Source organism: Carex rostrata, chromosome 23 (assembly GCF_964058835.1).
Source record: "Carex rostrata chromosome 23, lpCarRost1.2, whole genome shotgun sequence".
Classification (NCBI taxonomy): Eukaryota; Viridiplantae; Streptophyta; class Magnoliopsida; order Poales; family Cyperaceae; genus Carex; species Carex rostrata.
In genome coordinates this window covers 820,057-836,646 of record NC_135940.1, presented here as the reverse complement: position 1 = coordinate 836,646, position 16,590 = coordinate 820,057, and the positions used below count along the sequence as shown (strand labels likewise).

The 16,590-nt window shown below is 35.3% G+C and overlaps 1 protein-coding gene and 1 pseudogene across 4 annotated transcripts; one reads left to right on the top strand and one right to left on the bottom strand.

The window, feature by feature from the left end:
- The first annotated feature begins 718 nt into the window (after positions 1-718).
- LOC144575131 (uncharacterized) lies at positions 719-3,317 on the top strand (annotated as a pseudogene). 3 transcript variants are annotated; one of them, XR_013518366.1, is made up of 2 exons: positions 719-1,077; positions 1,491-3,317. The product of XR_013518366.1 is annotated as an uncharacterized LOC144575131, transcript variant X2 (transcript). The 3 variants fall into 3 exon arrangements; XR_013518365.1 differs by having other exon boundaries at positions 978-1,077; positions 1,469-3,317; XR_013518367.1 differs by lacking the exon at positions 719-1,077 and adding an exon at positions 1,103-1,410.
- A 7,056-nt stretch (positions 3,318-10,373) lies between these two features.
- LOC144574794 (putative apyrase 3) lies at positions 10,374-15,434 on the bottom strand. Its single transcript, XM_078324860.1, has 10 exons — positions 15,222-15,434; positions 14,614-14,889; positions 14,057-14,185; positions 13,833-13,889; positions 13,396-13,485; positions 12,516-12,718; positions 12,188-12,279; positions 11,673-11,887; positions 10,807-10,999; positions 10,374-10,719 (listed from the first exon to the last, which is right to left on the bottom strand). Exons 2-10 carry the CDS (start codon positions 14,863-14,865, stop codon positions 10,544-10,546), a joined length of 1,407 nt encoding a protein of 468 aa, XP_078180986.1. The 5' UTR covers positions 14,866-14,889; positions 15,222-15,434; the 3' UTR covers positions 10,374-10,543.
- Between the last annotated feature and the right edge of the window lie 1,156 nt (positions 15,435-16,590).

Sequence of the window (16,590 nt, the reverse complement as noted above, 5' to 3'; positions counted from 1 at the left end):
CAATATACAGCGGTATGCATATGTTCATGTTATAAATACTTGGCTAGATAGTTTCTTAAATTTCTTTTTGACTGGCATCAATTAAGGGTAAATTGAAGCCAAATCGAGTCAAAATTTGATTTGACTTGATGGTTACATGTGGAACTATGCTTAACTGAAGCCTAATCTAATACTTTAATCTTCATCTCGCTCCACGACCGGATCTACTTACCGGCGGGCTCCACAACCGGATCCGTTTATATTTAACGCATTAATTTATATTAGCACCTGTTAAACTGTAGTGAGCAAACAATTAGAAGTATGGAAAAGTTTATGTTATTATTTTCCTGTGGAAGTGAGTCCTGGCTTATGTCCATTAATTAAATTTTAAGAAAGTAGGAATATTATTTAAAAAATGACGACCAATTTTGTATGATTGGGATGGTAGGTCATGACGAGGGAAACCTTATAGATTGATTTTTCTGCCTTTGTTCTATTTTGCACCTTCCACAACAAATGTAGTCTCTACTGAACATGCCTGTAAATCATTTTATCATTTAATAACTTTAGGTGCTACATCTTTTCTCAAGATGGAGTTGCATTGGGGGGATCTATGGACATTAGATCCCGTAGAGCGGCGTTCTCTCTGTTGACGTGACTATGTAGCATTAATATATTTCTTTTTTTTATATGCAAAAGAATATTTGTTATAAATTTTTGACCGAAATTTTAATTATTATCCATGGCTTACATTCATCTGTAGTTCTCTGGAGTGCATTCCCTTAACCAACCAAAAATTCAATTAGCTAGCAAAATGATAAAACACATGTTCTACAAGTATCAAGAAAAAGAAGAAGAAGAGAACTCTAATGCTCCAAATATTCCCCCAAATCCATCTCTCAAATGTGGGCCGTAAGCTTTTGCAGAATCCAAATGTAAGGCCCAATTATAGGGCCCAAGTAAATCTCTCTTCCAATCATCAATCACAGTTCACATTTCGATTGAAAAATCCGTTAAGAGAATCAGTCAGTCCCAAGTCACGAGCAAATCAAACTAGAAAGAAGAATCGGCGTAACTCCGATTCAAAACAAACATAAGGTCAGTCTATTTCGATTCAAAACGCTGATACATAGATTTTGTTTTACTGGTACGAACCAATGGAGAGACCAGCCAATAGTTAGGGTTTATTTCTGATGCCCATAAGGTGTTTGACAGATTGACATACTGAAGAAAAGTTATGGTTTCTTTTTCATTTTTACAAATTTAGAAGGGTAAGTATGATATTATGTTTAAAGGGAAGAAAGGCAAAAGTTCCTTATCTAAATTACGTAATTTTAAGGTTTTTAAAGGGTATATGAAGAGAGGGATTCATGAGCCATGAGGGATAGTCTGTAGACCTTGAATTTTGTACCATGATGAACCACCATATATGTAATGTGGTACAGTAAATAATTATTTGTTCATTTCCTATCTCAAAAAAAATATCCAGATTGGTACTTAGTATCTCATAGAATGAAATTTGTCTACCCTACTACAAAGCCATTGTGCATTGCTTCTTCAAAACCACATCAGATTACAAAGCCGGACCGAACCCGCTTGGATTGTCTACCCATATCCAACCAATCCGTAGATATCCCATTAGTTGAAGCTCTAAATACTACTGCCACTGAACAAGTCATATGCTTCCACTTCCCTGGCCACAACCGTGGTAAGGCAGCACCACCTTCTCTTTTGTCTCTTATTGGCTTGCGTCCATTTGTCCATGACCTGCCCGAATTGCCAGAGCTGGATGACCTCTTCTCACCTCAAGGACGGATACTAGAGGCACAGAATCTGGCTTCTCAGCTTTTTGGGGCCACAAACACGTGGTTTCTCGTGAATGGGAGCACCTGTGGGGTCCATGCAGCTATAATGGCTACGTGTAACCCAGGGGATACTCTTATCCTACCTCGAAACTCACACCTGTCAGCCACCTCCGGTATGGTGCTCACTGGCGCCATACCAAAATATATCATGCCAGTTTATAACTCTGATTGGGATATTGCTGGTGGGGTCAGTGCATCAGAGGTACAAAGGGCAGTACAAGAAGTGGAGAGAGAAGGACGTAAAGTAGGGGCTGTTTTAGTGACCACTCCTACATATCATGGCATCTGTAGTAATTTGGAAGAAATTGTGAGGATATGCCACAGTTTGGGTATCCCGGTAATTGCTGATGAGGCTCATGGGGCCCACTTTCGGTTTAACAAGGCTTTTCCGAGATCAGCTTTAGAACAAGGTGCTGATTTAACAGTGCAATCCACACATAAGGTTCTTTCTTCCTTGACTCAATCTTCGATGCTTCATTTATCAGGTGATTTAGTTGATCCGGTTCGGGTTAGCAGATGTCTTCAATTGCTCCAAAGCTCAAGCCCTAGTTATCTCCTTCTTGCCTCTTTAGATGCTGCTAGGGCTCAGTTAGGTGATGACATGCATATATTTGACCAAACCTTGGATTTGGCTTCAGAGGCTAGAAAACTAATTCGAGAAATACCGGGTATTACTTTGCTGGATTTATCTGCTTTTGGGTTAAATTTCTGTGAAATGGATCCTTTGCGTATCACCGTCGGGACCTCACGTCTTGGGTTATCGGGTCATGATTCAGACGATATATTATACGAATACTATAAGATAGTTCCAGAGCTTGTCGGAACCTGGTCTTTGACCTTTGCTTTTAACATAGGGACCCGGCGTATGGATGTAGAAAGGCTTATTCTAGGGTTAAAGCATTTGTCAGATAAATTATTTCATGAGAACTCTAAGATAATATTTAATGAAAGAGATGGTTCATTTGAGCCATTTGAGAGTAAACAAATGGAATTGACTCCTAGAGATGCATTCTTTGCTAAGAAGAGGACAGTGAGCATAGCAGATAGCATTGGTGAGATATGTGGTGAATTAATTTGCACATATCCACCTGGTATTCCATTGCTTATTCCAGGTGAGGTTATAACAGAGGATGCCTTAACCTACTTGTTGGATGCTCAGAAGCAAGATGCAACGGTTAGTGGTGCAGCTGATAAGGCACTTTGTTCTATAATTGTGTGCGATTAGTGAATTATACACAATTTTGTGGCATGCAAATTTTGCAAGATTTTGGGTATGTCAGCAGAAATTATGAGCTTAACTTCTCGATTGATTGGTGTTGCACAATTTTTTTTTTTTTTGTGAGTAAGATATAATTTTTATTCAATTAAAGCTAGATCTAGCAGTGCAACAATTAAGGGTAACCTTTATGATCAACAGTGAGGATATTAATAAATTATATAATAGAGATGATCCACCGCTGACAATTAGTACAATCCACTGATTTAGTACCTTAGTGTAATTTAAGATAGCTGGCACTGAATGGAAATACTGATAAGTAACGACTGGTACCTGTCAGGTCTAGTACAGTAACTAATCAACGTGCAGCAGAATTATTGAAAACAACAATACTAAAAGAAATCAATTAAACCAGAAAGGATTATAACTTATAAGATATGAAAAACTTCTGATTATCAAGAACAATATATTTCAATCATAATAAAAGGAAATACAGCTAACAAGTACTTCAATCCATACAACTTAGAAAATAAGGAACTTAAATAGCACAGTTGACAGTACTATACCTAATAAACAACCACTTTGTGTTCTCAATTTCACATTTCTGGCACAGCACATCTACAAGACTTCTATAGGTTATAAAAATAAAACATGTAATTTACGCTTTTTATTGCATGAATCACGTGAAAAGAGAAGCTAGGTTGGATAAATTTCGAGTAAGCATTATTAGGCTTTAGATAATTGTCAGGTTTTGGTTTGGTTGGGTCAGATTTCGAGTCGGGTTGAAGTTGAGTTAGGATCTTGTTGAGCTGATTCGGATCATTTTAGGTTGCGGTTATTTCGAGTTCTGGTCATGATCAGTTCGAGTCATTTCAAATTCGGATCATTCAGGTTGGGTCAAGTTTTGATTTCTATATTATTTGGGTCGACTTGAGTTTCAAGTTGTTTATGTTTGGATAGAGTCGGGTCAACTTCTGGATATTCAAGATTTTAATTATTTCGTCTCAGTTCATGGGTTGTTCAGTTTGAGGTCAAATCGAGTTTACAGATTGTTTGATTTTGAATCATCTGATTGGATTTGATCATGTCGGATTCAGATTAATTTAAAATTTTAAAAATAGTCGAATCCTATCAGTTTTGGATACAAATTGAGTCTGATAAATTATTCTAGTCATATCAGATTTGTCAAGTACAGTTTTTATTTTTAAGGTTAGAGGCTGATCATAGCCTGCTAACGATTGTATTAAACGAACAAAAGTTTTTACAAGGTTCCAGAGGTACCTGGAGTTCCTCTGATCAAATGTCTAATCCTATTTGGAGAAACTTGCCTCCAACGTGTAATGTCGACTGTTAATTGTATTTTGAGTACTAATACTGTATCATTAATGAGTGTCCTCAGCGTTCGCCTCTGTTGCGAGAAGTGTTTCCCATTTCTTTCACGGCACAGCGCCCAGGAGCCGGCGACCCATACCATCGGGATTGTCATATTGCAATGTGCCAATAGACCCATCCAGATGCGCACAGAGAAAGGGCACCGCCACACGAGGTGATCCCTGTTTTCTAATGTGGCACTCATACATAGGACACAATCCGGTTGCACTGCACCTCCGGCCCCTCGATGAGAGGGATCTCCTGTGTGAGTATTTTTTTTTTGTCTAGTTATATTGGTCTTTTTTCTTGTTTTCCAGCTTTGAAGCCTGAGTGGTTCAGTTGCTTACGACTGTATAAGTAGAGCAGTAGAATCATAAACACTGGAAACATAACAGCACAGATGAGTAAAGATCTAACTGCGTTAACACGTTCGCAACATAATAAATGATCCAAAATTAATAGTACATTTTAAACAGCCGGTCAATAAAATATTTGACATAAAGGAACCATGGATCATGCTGATGACATGCCCGGTGTGCATATAACTCGTTCCCAACATAATAAATGCTGCCCATATCTGTAATTTATTTTTGTAAATTTTTAATCAAGAAGGTCACGTGTAGATTATTTATTAACGGATGGATCATGGATCTCAGACTGAAAGGGAGGGATGGGCTTTATAATATCGAAAGGTGAAACTATGCAGATCTGGAAGCTCATGAAGGAATTAAAACTCAGGTTTTGTATGCAGTCTAGAGTTGAGAATCCAGAGGCTGATAGGTTAGGAAAAATGGGTTTAAGGTAAGGGATTGCTTGGGACTATATGGGTTTCACATTCCCTATGTTTTTCTGGGGTTTTAGTTTTCCTGCCAGGGTTTAATTTTATAACATATGTAATCTCCTATGAAAATTTGGTTATCAATAAAGTTCCTGCCTACGGGCGTGATTCACGCAATTTTTTTTTTATTAATTAACAACTGATTTGATCATAAAATATATCCATTCCTCTTTTCAATTAAGAAGTTGCATTGTGACAATAAAAGGCGGTGCTGCTTTTGTGAGAAGTCATAATGTGATTTTAAAATCCCCATGGCGCCGATGACAGCCTCCCCTCCCCTCTCTTCACACACCCATCCCACACCCTCCTTTCTACTTTTTTTTCTTTCATCTGATTAAGCAAGTGTTTCAGCCTAGTGGATCTGGTCACTACTCCCGGTGCTTTCATCTAGTAGATCTGTCCACCGCTCGTTGCTTCGTCTTCATTTGAGCAGGTACTTCCGTCTAGCTGATCTGGCCATCGTTTTTCGGTGCTTCTGCTTCTTGGATCTGGTCCCAACTCTTCACTTCGCCTTTCTGGGGGTTTTTTATTCTTCACGACAAGCAGTTCATTTTTTCTTCTCTTCTTCCGAGCTCTTCTTCCCCTCTTTGGAAATGGAAGAGTGGGTGGACCAAGTTGTACATATAGATACTTTATATGTTGGTGTTTGTGTTGGCTGTTTGTTGGTATTTTCTATGTGCTATCTTTCTTCTCCTCCTCTTTTCCCTTCCTTTTCCGGCTTTCCACACTAGCGGCTCTTTATTGGGACATTTGAGTGGTGACCGTCTCAGTCCAGTTGATTTAGTTTCTGATCCGGTTTGATTTAGTGCCTTCTTCGATGTAGTATGCTAGAAGAAATATGACAACTATGCGCACCGATGAAACAATCATTAGACTCATATCATTTCCATCACCAACTTGGTCTCAACATGATGCACATACTCATGCATGCGTTTTTAGTTTGTTTACATCTGTATGCTTTCTCAGACACTCGTAGTCTAATATTATGTAACACTCGTAGTCAATAAAATTGCCTACGAGCTTTTAACCAACAAAAAGTTGCATTGTGACACAAGTCCCCAGGAATAGCGCCACAGAAAACCCGAACATCATATAAGCATGCTAGAAGTTTGTTCTATAACATCCATATATAGTTGCATGACAATAATGTAGCTTATACTAATTAATATTAATTACCATACACTACTACAGAAAACAGGACTATACACAGTTAAGATAAACTAATGACACACGGTTCCCAACGATACCTGCGTGCATCGTTTATGAAAATATCAATGATAGTACACTCTTATTACAAAAAACTGTGTAAATCTAAAAAAAGAAGCGTTGAAACAAGTGATATATACACGGTCATAGAAACTGTGTATTATAAGAAAGGTTATACATGATTTCTACAATAGAACAATGCATGAATTGTGTAAACCATATACGATTTTTTTTATAAACCATGTTTGTTAACCTTTGTACACTGTTACACTACTAGAGAAAAACACTTCATTATCGATAGAAATCGCATTTCGCCATTGGGTTCCAAACCGTTGCTTATCACCCCGATAGATAATGCACATACATATGCTATCGGCTCAAAACCGATGGTGTTAATTAATATACCATCGGCAGCACACATTCGGCCATCGGGTAAATTTGTGTAATGGGTAAATTTAAGTACTTTTAAATATGTAACTTCAATATTATTATTTAAGTACTTTTATATATATTTAATGTATTTATTGATTAAATGGATAAATTTGTGAGTTTGAGAAGTTTAGAAGGGGAAATATGTAATTTCAAAGTTTACAGGGGGAAATACGTAATATTGAAGTTTTTGAAGGGGATACAAGAAATTCCCCCTTTTATTTGTTTACCCACAAAAGAAAAGGGTATTTTATGGGTCTAAACATTTAGAAAAGCTTACTTTTTTTTTTTAAGGTTGCAACCATGAGCCAGATAGTTGATATGTGGAAGAGCCATAATATTGATCCTTCACCTCCAAAATTTAGCATTATCATAGTCTCTTTGATATCAAACTCTTTCGAAGTTATGATATAAGATTATTGTTCAACTTTGATATGGTATTGTGATCCAGGTATGCACATACTGCCAAGTTGATGGAGAAGATGCGAGAGATGCTGCTGGATTATAATTAAGGTTTTGACTAAAAATTTTCCATCTCTTCTTTAATTGTTTTCCAGTCTTCCATTGTGGTATAACTCCAACAGTATCGTGAAGGGATCCTGTTTACAATTTATGGTCATTAGTTCTAAAATCATGACTCCTGAGAGAATAAGCAAAATTTTAGTTATCCATTATTACACTCAACACAAACTAACACACTTTTCAATTTCTACAGCACTTGCAGCAGCAAAGGTACCAAGAGGAACAGCTGCACACCAGCTCCACAAAAAGTCTTACATCATTTTGTATATTGTAAATATTGTTGTCTACTATCACCAGGTAAAAAAAAACACTTGCAAGTAGCAACCATATTGTTAAAAAAACTGTGTTTGCAAGGATAATAAGTTACTTTACGGGTGTCATCCCTCTTCTTAATACAGGAAATAAACCAATACATCTAAAATGTAACTTTTGTATAATTTCATGTAGAGTTTTTTATTTTACCATTTTCTTGGATGCTTTTGTAATATATTACTCCTATAAGTTTTCTTATTTAGAATTTTTATATATTTCACCAGCATCGACTATTGTTGCCGAAGCAACGCGAGGCAGTGATATAAGATGTTGAGGCGTTCATATTTATATTGTGGGCCTTTACTGGGCTTTATGTAATGTATATAACCAGAACAGTTTCCCCTGAAGATGGTACTGGATTCAGAGAGTTAATTCTTTAAATAAAATGCGGCCTGTCAAACTTTAGGGAATCAAATATCCGTATGTTTTATAATATTTTTTTATTGTAAGTTCTCTAATATTAAGCATAGTAGTTGGTTTAATAAAAAAAAAAAAATAGTTCGGAAATTTGACAAGATTGGAATTGAGTACTACATTCCTTAATATTATCATTATTGGAAGTTATCAAGATCAACTGATCAAGATTATTTTTTGAACTTAAAATTTGGAATGGGGGAATTTTTTTATAAAACGAATTATTTGATTGACAATAATAATTAAGTAACTAAGGGAAATTTCTTGACTATAATTTATTTTAGGAATTCAGGCTCTGAAATGTGGATTAAATTTGAATTCAACGCCAACCTCGATCTATACAATTTACATAATGATATGTAAGAAATGAGATTTGATATATATTTCACTTGTATCAATGTACTGTTCAACTATCCAATAATCTACTTAGTTTGTTTGATCAGATTTGTAAAACATATGTTTATTAAATTTAATAATTTTCTTGAGTTGAGATATTTACTTGTATAAGATTTAAAATTGCAACATGACTGTTGAGGTTATTTCCATTGTCTTTGAGATATATAAGTAACTGCATCATTATCCAATGAAGGCTGAGAATTCAAAATCAATATATACTCCTCACAAGCTTTCCGAAAAGTAGTTATATGCTGAAATCGAGCACTCAAACATCGAGATACGCCAGTTTGAAGATTGCTGAAATTCCACTACACTTGATAAGCGTTGTAACGGTTGTTTGGCGTTGTAGTAGTTGATAGGCATTGTAACAGCTGTCACAACGGTTAGCTCTGGAAGTTTTTGAAAAATTTTTGAATATCAGAAATGAATTATTTGGTTGTAACGGTTGATTAAACGTGATAACGCTTTAAATCAATCAGCTTACACACCATTCGTATTTTGGCCACTATTTGATCATACAAACTCCAATTTGAGTGAATCAAATCTTGAAAAAACAAGACAATCGAGATCTACAACTTTCATGTTGTAACTTTATTCAAATTATGAAGTGGTCAGTCGCTATGGTCTGGGGAAGACTGATATCAGTTATGGTAGCGTTTATAAACCTAAATTTGTTTCTCTCCTTGTATATAAAAACAAATATTAGGTTTTTTTTTTCCTAAGAGCTCCAGCTGCCAAACTTATCTTCTTTTGTTGAAAAATAGAGCCACCATGATTGCTTGATATTAAAACTTAATACTCATTCAACAACTAGAAATTTACTCCACTAAACCTCAATCTTGATTAGAATTAGAGTGATTTGTGATAGATCTCTTGTTTATTTAAACAATAGAGCCTTGACTGCTCGCTTCATGTATTAGAGCCTTTAGTGCTCTTGGACCGTGTGACTTCACAAAGTTTGTAAGGACTCACCGGTTCCATTTTGTACTCAATTTTCATTGAGTAAAGAAATGGGCACAATCTCTAAGGTCGTGAAGCCTCAGAGACGTAGGCATTAGTGCCGAATTTCGTAACATCGACACGAGTGTCTCTTAACAATTCTATTTAGTTTACATATACTTATTTATTTTTAATTTTCTTGTTTCCGCCAAGAACAACTTACATACACATGAGATTTATTTATACAGTTGAATATCAAACTATTTAGGATGCTGAAGGCATGTACGTGTACATTAAGTGATTTCAAATTAAGTAGTTCAAAATCACGATGCTGAAGGCATAGTCATATAATACTCAAATTGCATGAAATTTTACTTTTAAATTTTAAGCGTTATGGTCATGTTCAGCAACGAAGCTTAGTGTTGCAGCCTAAGAGTTTAAACTGTGCTAAGAAGGAGATGCTCGGCTAATAAATGCTTAGAGTAATAAAGCTTAAAGTGTATAAAGGTGCTAAGGAGGAGTTTTAAGGAGGCACTTTTCCTTAAGCCTGGATTTTTCTTAGCTAAGAATTTGCTCTAAAGAAGCTTAAGAAATGTGTTCTAAATTTGTCTAAGTTTGTCTAAGAAATTGTTATTCGGCTAGCTTAAGCAGCTAAGAAAGCTAAAGCCTCTCTAAGAATGCTAAACCTATGAAATTTATTTGAAAAAATATTATTAAAATTAATTGTCAAAGTAAATTGCCTCTCCCTCTAATTAAAAACACAGATCAGGCCAGGTCTAGGGGTGGCCTGGTCCGGGTAAGGACACTTATAAATTATAAATTATAAATTAAAATGAAAATTATTAAGTGGCCGAGCCCGGCTAAGGACACTCATATATATTAAGTGCCTGTTTTATTGGAAATTCTTATAAACTGGTGCCAAAAGCATTACAACCTCTGGTTGAAAGTAGGAACAAACAGTCCGAAAGCAATCACTTATCCTTGTACAATACAAAATGAGAGAAAAAATACAAAGATTCAAACTGATCTCACAATTGAAACTACTGAAGTACAAAGCTAAACTACTTGAACCAAATTATGAGAGGGCAAAAACACATTTGTCATGCCTGGCATTTTTGCGTGGTTAGATGAGAGTAATTCCAGCGCGGCACCAAGACACCATTGTACTGACAGGGAGGAATCTCCATATGACAAGGCATTTACTGCTGTTACTTCCTTCGTTGGATCAATTCCTGTCAGATTGAGAAAATTACAAGGATTTTTATGGGACTGTACAAATATTAGATCATAGAAAGTTCAACAATTTCTGGTATGCTTACCAAAACCATCCACTAGTACTGCGTAGACATACACAAGATCCATGCATAAATAAGGCAAATCGAAGAGGGGCACATCCGGATATAAACTATGTGCTTCCTCAAATGATGTCACTCCACAAACCTCCTTTGCTACTTTCTCATACTCAAGTAGTCTCAGGTTTGTACTCGGGTTGGAGCGGTTAACAATGCCAACCTGAATTTAACATTAATTCAATATCTAAGGTTCTTAGTTGCTTCTATTTTTTAATTCTTATTTGTAGAATTAAAGAATGACAAATTCATTTCAATTCAGTATTAGTTCCTAGCTAATCCGAAATTTGGGTTCTAACTTCTTAAAAGGTTCGCTGATCTTATGCGCATGTTGACAATTAGAGCTTGCTCCAAAAGGAGGGACGCAGAGGGAAGGAACGGCAACAAATGTGAAAACTCTCAAAATCTGGTCAACCCAAATCAAGTCCCCTGCTCCAGAAGAGGAGAATCGGAGAGGGAGCAAAGGGAAACGAGAGGGAACACACTGTTCGGAGGGGAGAGACAATGCAGTTTTGGGCGAAATCTGTCACCCCCGATTCGGGGTGTAGATTTTACTGTTACAAGGGTAGCCTCCCTCGTCGTCCCCTTCCCTCCCTTCTCTTTAATGAGGTGATACTGGAGCACAGCATTAGAGAAGTCACTTGTTTTATATTGGATTGTGTAAAAGTATATTGACAAAGGATTTAAGGAATTGGCAGACCTTTTAATTTCTTCATTTTCTATGGTTGTAATTGGTAGTAAGTTATACAATATTAAGACACATGATTATTTTCTATTAAAAAGAAGAAGACAATTGATCAAAAGAAATTTAAAGTGGAATTAAGAAGATCACATACATCAGCACCAGTATTGTGGAAGCCATTTGTAAGATAAATATTTTCTGCACCCGCTCCACCTCCTCCATTCCATGCACCGTCAAATGTGCAATTCTTAAAATAGCAAGTTGCATTTAGATTCAAGACTAGCAAGATATTTTCCCTGCATTTCTCATAGCTTGAGCCAGTAGGTGAAGCTCTAACGTTGTAAATCTCTCCATAGTATTCGAATAGCTCTTCAATTCCACATTGTACACAAAAAAGTTATGATATCAGTTACTTTAAGGAGAAAGGGGAGGTAGCACAATTGGCTAGAAAAATGTCCTAGAGTTATTATACCCAAAGGTCGAGAGTTCGATTTCCCCTCACGAACCTTGGTAGCTACTACCAAGTTTTCAAAAAAGTTATGATATTAGTTACTTTAAGAACTAGGATAATTTTGTTGTGTATCAATCACATCATTGTCTATATCTTGCATAAAGACCAAGTAGCAAAAAATTAATTAATGATATAATCATACAAGTTTGACGAGTTACCATCATAACCAGGTGTGACACAATATGTATATGAATCATTGGTATACTTCAATATCGCTGTTCGAACACCATATGCACCATAGGGGAAGTAGCTGAAATAAAAAAAAGGGGAAATAAACCATTGTTAGCAAACAAGATAGTTTCGGGTATTGATGACACTTAATATTGTATTTGGAAGAAAAAAAATTATAACATTTCTTTGCAAATGAGGACGGATATGATATATATAGCATCTGCACAATTTTCACATCGTCTTACCATTACAGGAAAAACTCTCAATTTACAAGTATAAATGAAAGAAATTAAATAATAGTAATTAGAAGCAAACCCATGAGAATAGAGGTAGTGATGGTTTGATTGAATGTGATGCGTGCTGATGTATTCTTCTCCTCCAGGAAATTCTGCAGCATTGGCAGCGGCTTTCGACGAGATCGCATATGTCATTTCTGTAGACGCACTCTCCTGATTAAGAACCCCCACTGTCTTTGAGTAATCGCTGCCTATGTTGCCCATAAGATAGTTTATTGTATCCTGCAAGTGCAAACTAGTTCATAAATGAATATTGATAGTTGCCACATAAAAGAAAGAATGTATATATATCACAGTGATAGGGTCATGAATTCAGCCCATAAAAGCCCAGAACTACAAATGATAATCCGGTCCAATACATACAAAGGCAAAAAATTAGTAGCCCAAACAAACCAGCAATAAAAAATTGTTCTAACCTCAGAGAGGCCGAAAGGTGCTATAGTCCAAAAATATAACAAATTCCAATAATTTAGTATTCGCATTATTAATCCCCAATACTTTTTTAATTATTCATCTCTATTTACCACATTGTGGGCCAAAACAAGATGCAATTATAATGCAATATCCTATCGTTTAACGTACGTACGACAATATAAGATTGATCAATAATATTAAGTTGGTTCTTCCTTTGAAAATCTTTAACCATAACCAGCGCTAGTACATGTTCGTCTTCACACTATTATATTAATTCTTTTTTCAATAAAAGTTGTAGGTCAAGCTGCCTATCTATTTAATATCTACAAGAGATTTAATTTCCCACCTGATGAGTTTCAAACATTCAACCTCCCACACAAGATATACTGGCATACTGCCCACATTATTATATTAATTGGATTTTGTATTTGATCTTTGATGCTCTAATTAAATGCCATATCAATAGTATATATAATGTATCTTACCCATAGATAGGCTCCTTGCTTCGCTGCAGGAATAATAGTTACCCAGTCTCGCTTGTATAAGAGAGATCTATTGCTGAAAACACCTCGAATCTATAAATATATCAAGTAGAATAATTAACCAAGTTCTATATATGAGTTAAAAAATTCACTCCCGGATCAGTATGGAATTGACCAAGTAATACTAATAAATATAGACACGCAGATATTTAGTGCCTGCATATGCAATTAACTAGTACCAAATTAAAGCTTTGTATCTTGTTCCGCATAAAAAAATATGAAATAAAATTAAAACGCAATTGGATATGTGGTTGGGACCTACACATTTAAGTATTTTACTCTATTCAACGCATTAATTTGCACATGATCTTAGCATAAATTGGCACATATTAGTAAGTGCTGTTATAATTTATGTTTCATTTTTTTTTATTAGCAATTACCGTTTCAAGGATCTTCTCATACTTATCTTCTCCTAGAAGGAACAGCTCGTCAAATGCCTGTTTTCACAAACCAATGCATTATTAATATCTCAATCTAAGCATCATATATTTCATTACAATCAAAGATTTGAAATGAACTTAAATTTTTAATGCATGCATGATAAATATTTGTATGCTTCTGTTCAATGAGAAATATATATTTCTGTAATGGTAAGCATTCTTACACCAAATAGTACTGGTGTCTCTGGCTGAAGATTAGCAGGAACTGCATCTAAGGCCTTCTCTAAAAGCGGTACCAAGAAACTCGCAACCCCCGCTGGGTTTTCGGCATATGAGCTCAAAGGTTCGCTTACCTAAAGATGAGAACAAGTTTAGAGCTCTATGAGTAATTGCAAATTGCTTAAAACAGCACCAACAATATGTAATTTATATACCATATATATTTGTCAGTACTAACTGTCACTAGTACAAAACACCACGTTACCAATAGTTAATACCAAGGGTTCTTGTAACTCACCGTTAGTCTATATCCTATGTGTCAAATTGCTAAATATGTTGAAATTATCACCAACAGTTCATTTCAAAGCAAACAGTCAGTGAAAGTACTGGATCTACTTTTACTAATTAGAAAACAATATATATACATGCTTTGTTTTGTCCAAATTTTAGAAGTAGAACGAGTACTAGTTAGCAAATGCATAGTACTGCTACTAGCTAGCAGTTTAAAAGTCCATAGAGAAAAAAAAATAGCTAGGATAAATATTAATGATCACTTGATTACCCCATGAGAAACCTCCAAGCTTCCGTTAATCTTGAGAAGGTTAGCATTTTGGTCAAACCTGAAAACATGGAACATTGTATCCATTTTTCCAGCATCAAAGACAACAACATATCTGCTATCATCTCCAGAGACATGTCGACCTCCAGGAGCAACTTTTCGGTTGAGCGAACTGGTGTCAGAAGCACAAAGTTGTACAAAGAGAAGAACAAACAGAGTAAAGAGGCTTGTGCTTGTTACTCCTGCTTTAGCCATTGTTTGGAGAATTATCTTGAGACTCTACTATATTATTATCAGTAGTAGGCTGTTAGCTGTATAGAATTTTGTGATTTATAGCTGTGTGGGTTTCTACAAGGTGTTCAGTCAACATGAAAATCCATAGTTCAAAAATCGGCCGATTCCGAGTCAAATCGGCCGATTCAACTCGGAATCGGACGGGACCGAGCCGATTTTTGCCCGATTTTCGAGTTTGTGCGATTTTTTTCAAAAAATCGGATGAACAGTGACGGAATCGGCCGATTTTCCGATTTTCCGGCCGAGTTACACTGATTCAAGCCGATTTAAAGCAAATTGAGCCAATTTAAAGAAAAAATATTTTAAATCTCACTAACCTGTGCCGATTCAAGGTGGAGGAGAAAGAGGAAATCGGGTCTATGCGATTCACGGGTCTTCGCCCTTGTGTTTGCGCGGACGAGAGAGAAGGGCGACAGAGGAGAGAAAGGGGCTTCGCCCCTATGTTTGCGCGGACAGGAGAGAAGGGCGACAGATGAGAGAAAGGGGCTTCGCCCCTGTGTTTGCGCGAACAGGAGAGAAGGGAAGAGAGAAAGATAGGATCTGGGGGGGTCCACTGTCAGTGAGGGGATAAAAGAGAGGAATAGAGAAAATTTGAAATGGATCCGAAATTTTTATTCATTTGAGTTAAATCTCTTTTGTCATTCAATCCAAAACTAGATGATTTCAAGATTCGTGCTATCTGTGATCCAATGGTTCAAACAATTCAGAATTTATATGAACTCATTTAATTTGTTTTATAATTCATTATGGTTATAAAAATTTCGATCCAAACTCTTATAAAAATTTACAATTAATTTGCACGAATAATTCACATTTTTATCTTTCAAATTTTAAAATTCAATTTATATATATTCATACATGATAATTAGAATAATGATATTCCCAATAATCTAACGAAACTTGTAAATAAATTTTCATATTTCGAATTTTCTCATAATCCGGATAATACAATATCAATTAGTATATATGTATATATACATATAATTATCAACTCACATTTTTATAATTCCTAAATAAATAAAATTTGCAATTTATATATAAAATTATCATACAAAACTTGTATATTTATTCTACTAATTACAAACCTATTTATTTATTTCTTTACACGAATCATTTTATTTTAATTTCAAATTCTCATTTTATTTATATAATTTCATAAATTATTTATATCTCAAAATTTTCAATTTGTATTTTAAATTAATAATATAAGTTCTAAACAATCATTGGATTAATTAGTAAAAAAATTATTTGAGTGAAATTTTTTAAATTTATCATGATTAATACTTATTTAAAATTTTGGGATATAACAATTTGAGTGTAATATTATTTTAATTAACATAGTTTTTTTATAAATTATTTTTATCAATTTTTTCCTACTTTTTGGCTACAAAACAAGGCTTCTGCCAAAAAAACCCAATTTACCGATCCGATTTTCCGATTTTGGCCGATTCATCTGATTCTAACTAGGCGGTCAAAAATCCGATTCGGATTCCGATTCCGATTCCGATTTTTTGAACTATGTGAAAATCCTTATTTTTTTCCCACTTGAATGGGTTCGGTTAGATTTTAAAACTGGGACCATGTTTTTCCGATTTGAATGCAGATCAGGCTGCAGGCATGAATAAATACCCAGATCTGATTAATATACTCAGAGGATTTAAAAAGAATTTCAACATGTCATTTTCT

Coding starts and splice junctions, on each gene's coding strand:
- LOC144574794 (XM_078324860.1), bottom strand. CDS start 14,865: ATGGCTAAAGCAGGAGTAACAAGCACAAGCCTCTTTACTCTGTTTGTT. Junction 13,486..13,832: donor ATGAGAAGATCCTTGAAACG/GTAATTGCTAAT, acceptor ATATATTTATAG/ATTCGAGGTGTTTTCAGCAA. Junction 10,720..10,806: donor AGTACTAGTGGATGGTTTTG/GTAAGCATACCA, acceptor TCAATCTGACAG/GAATTGATCCAACGAAGGAA.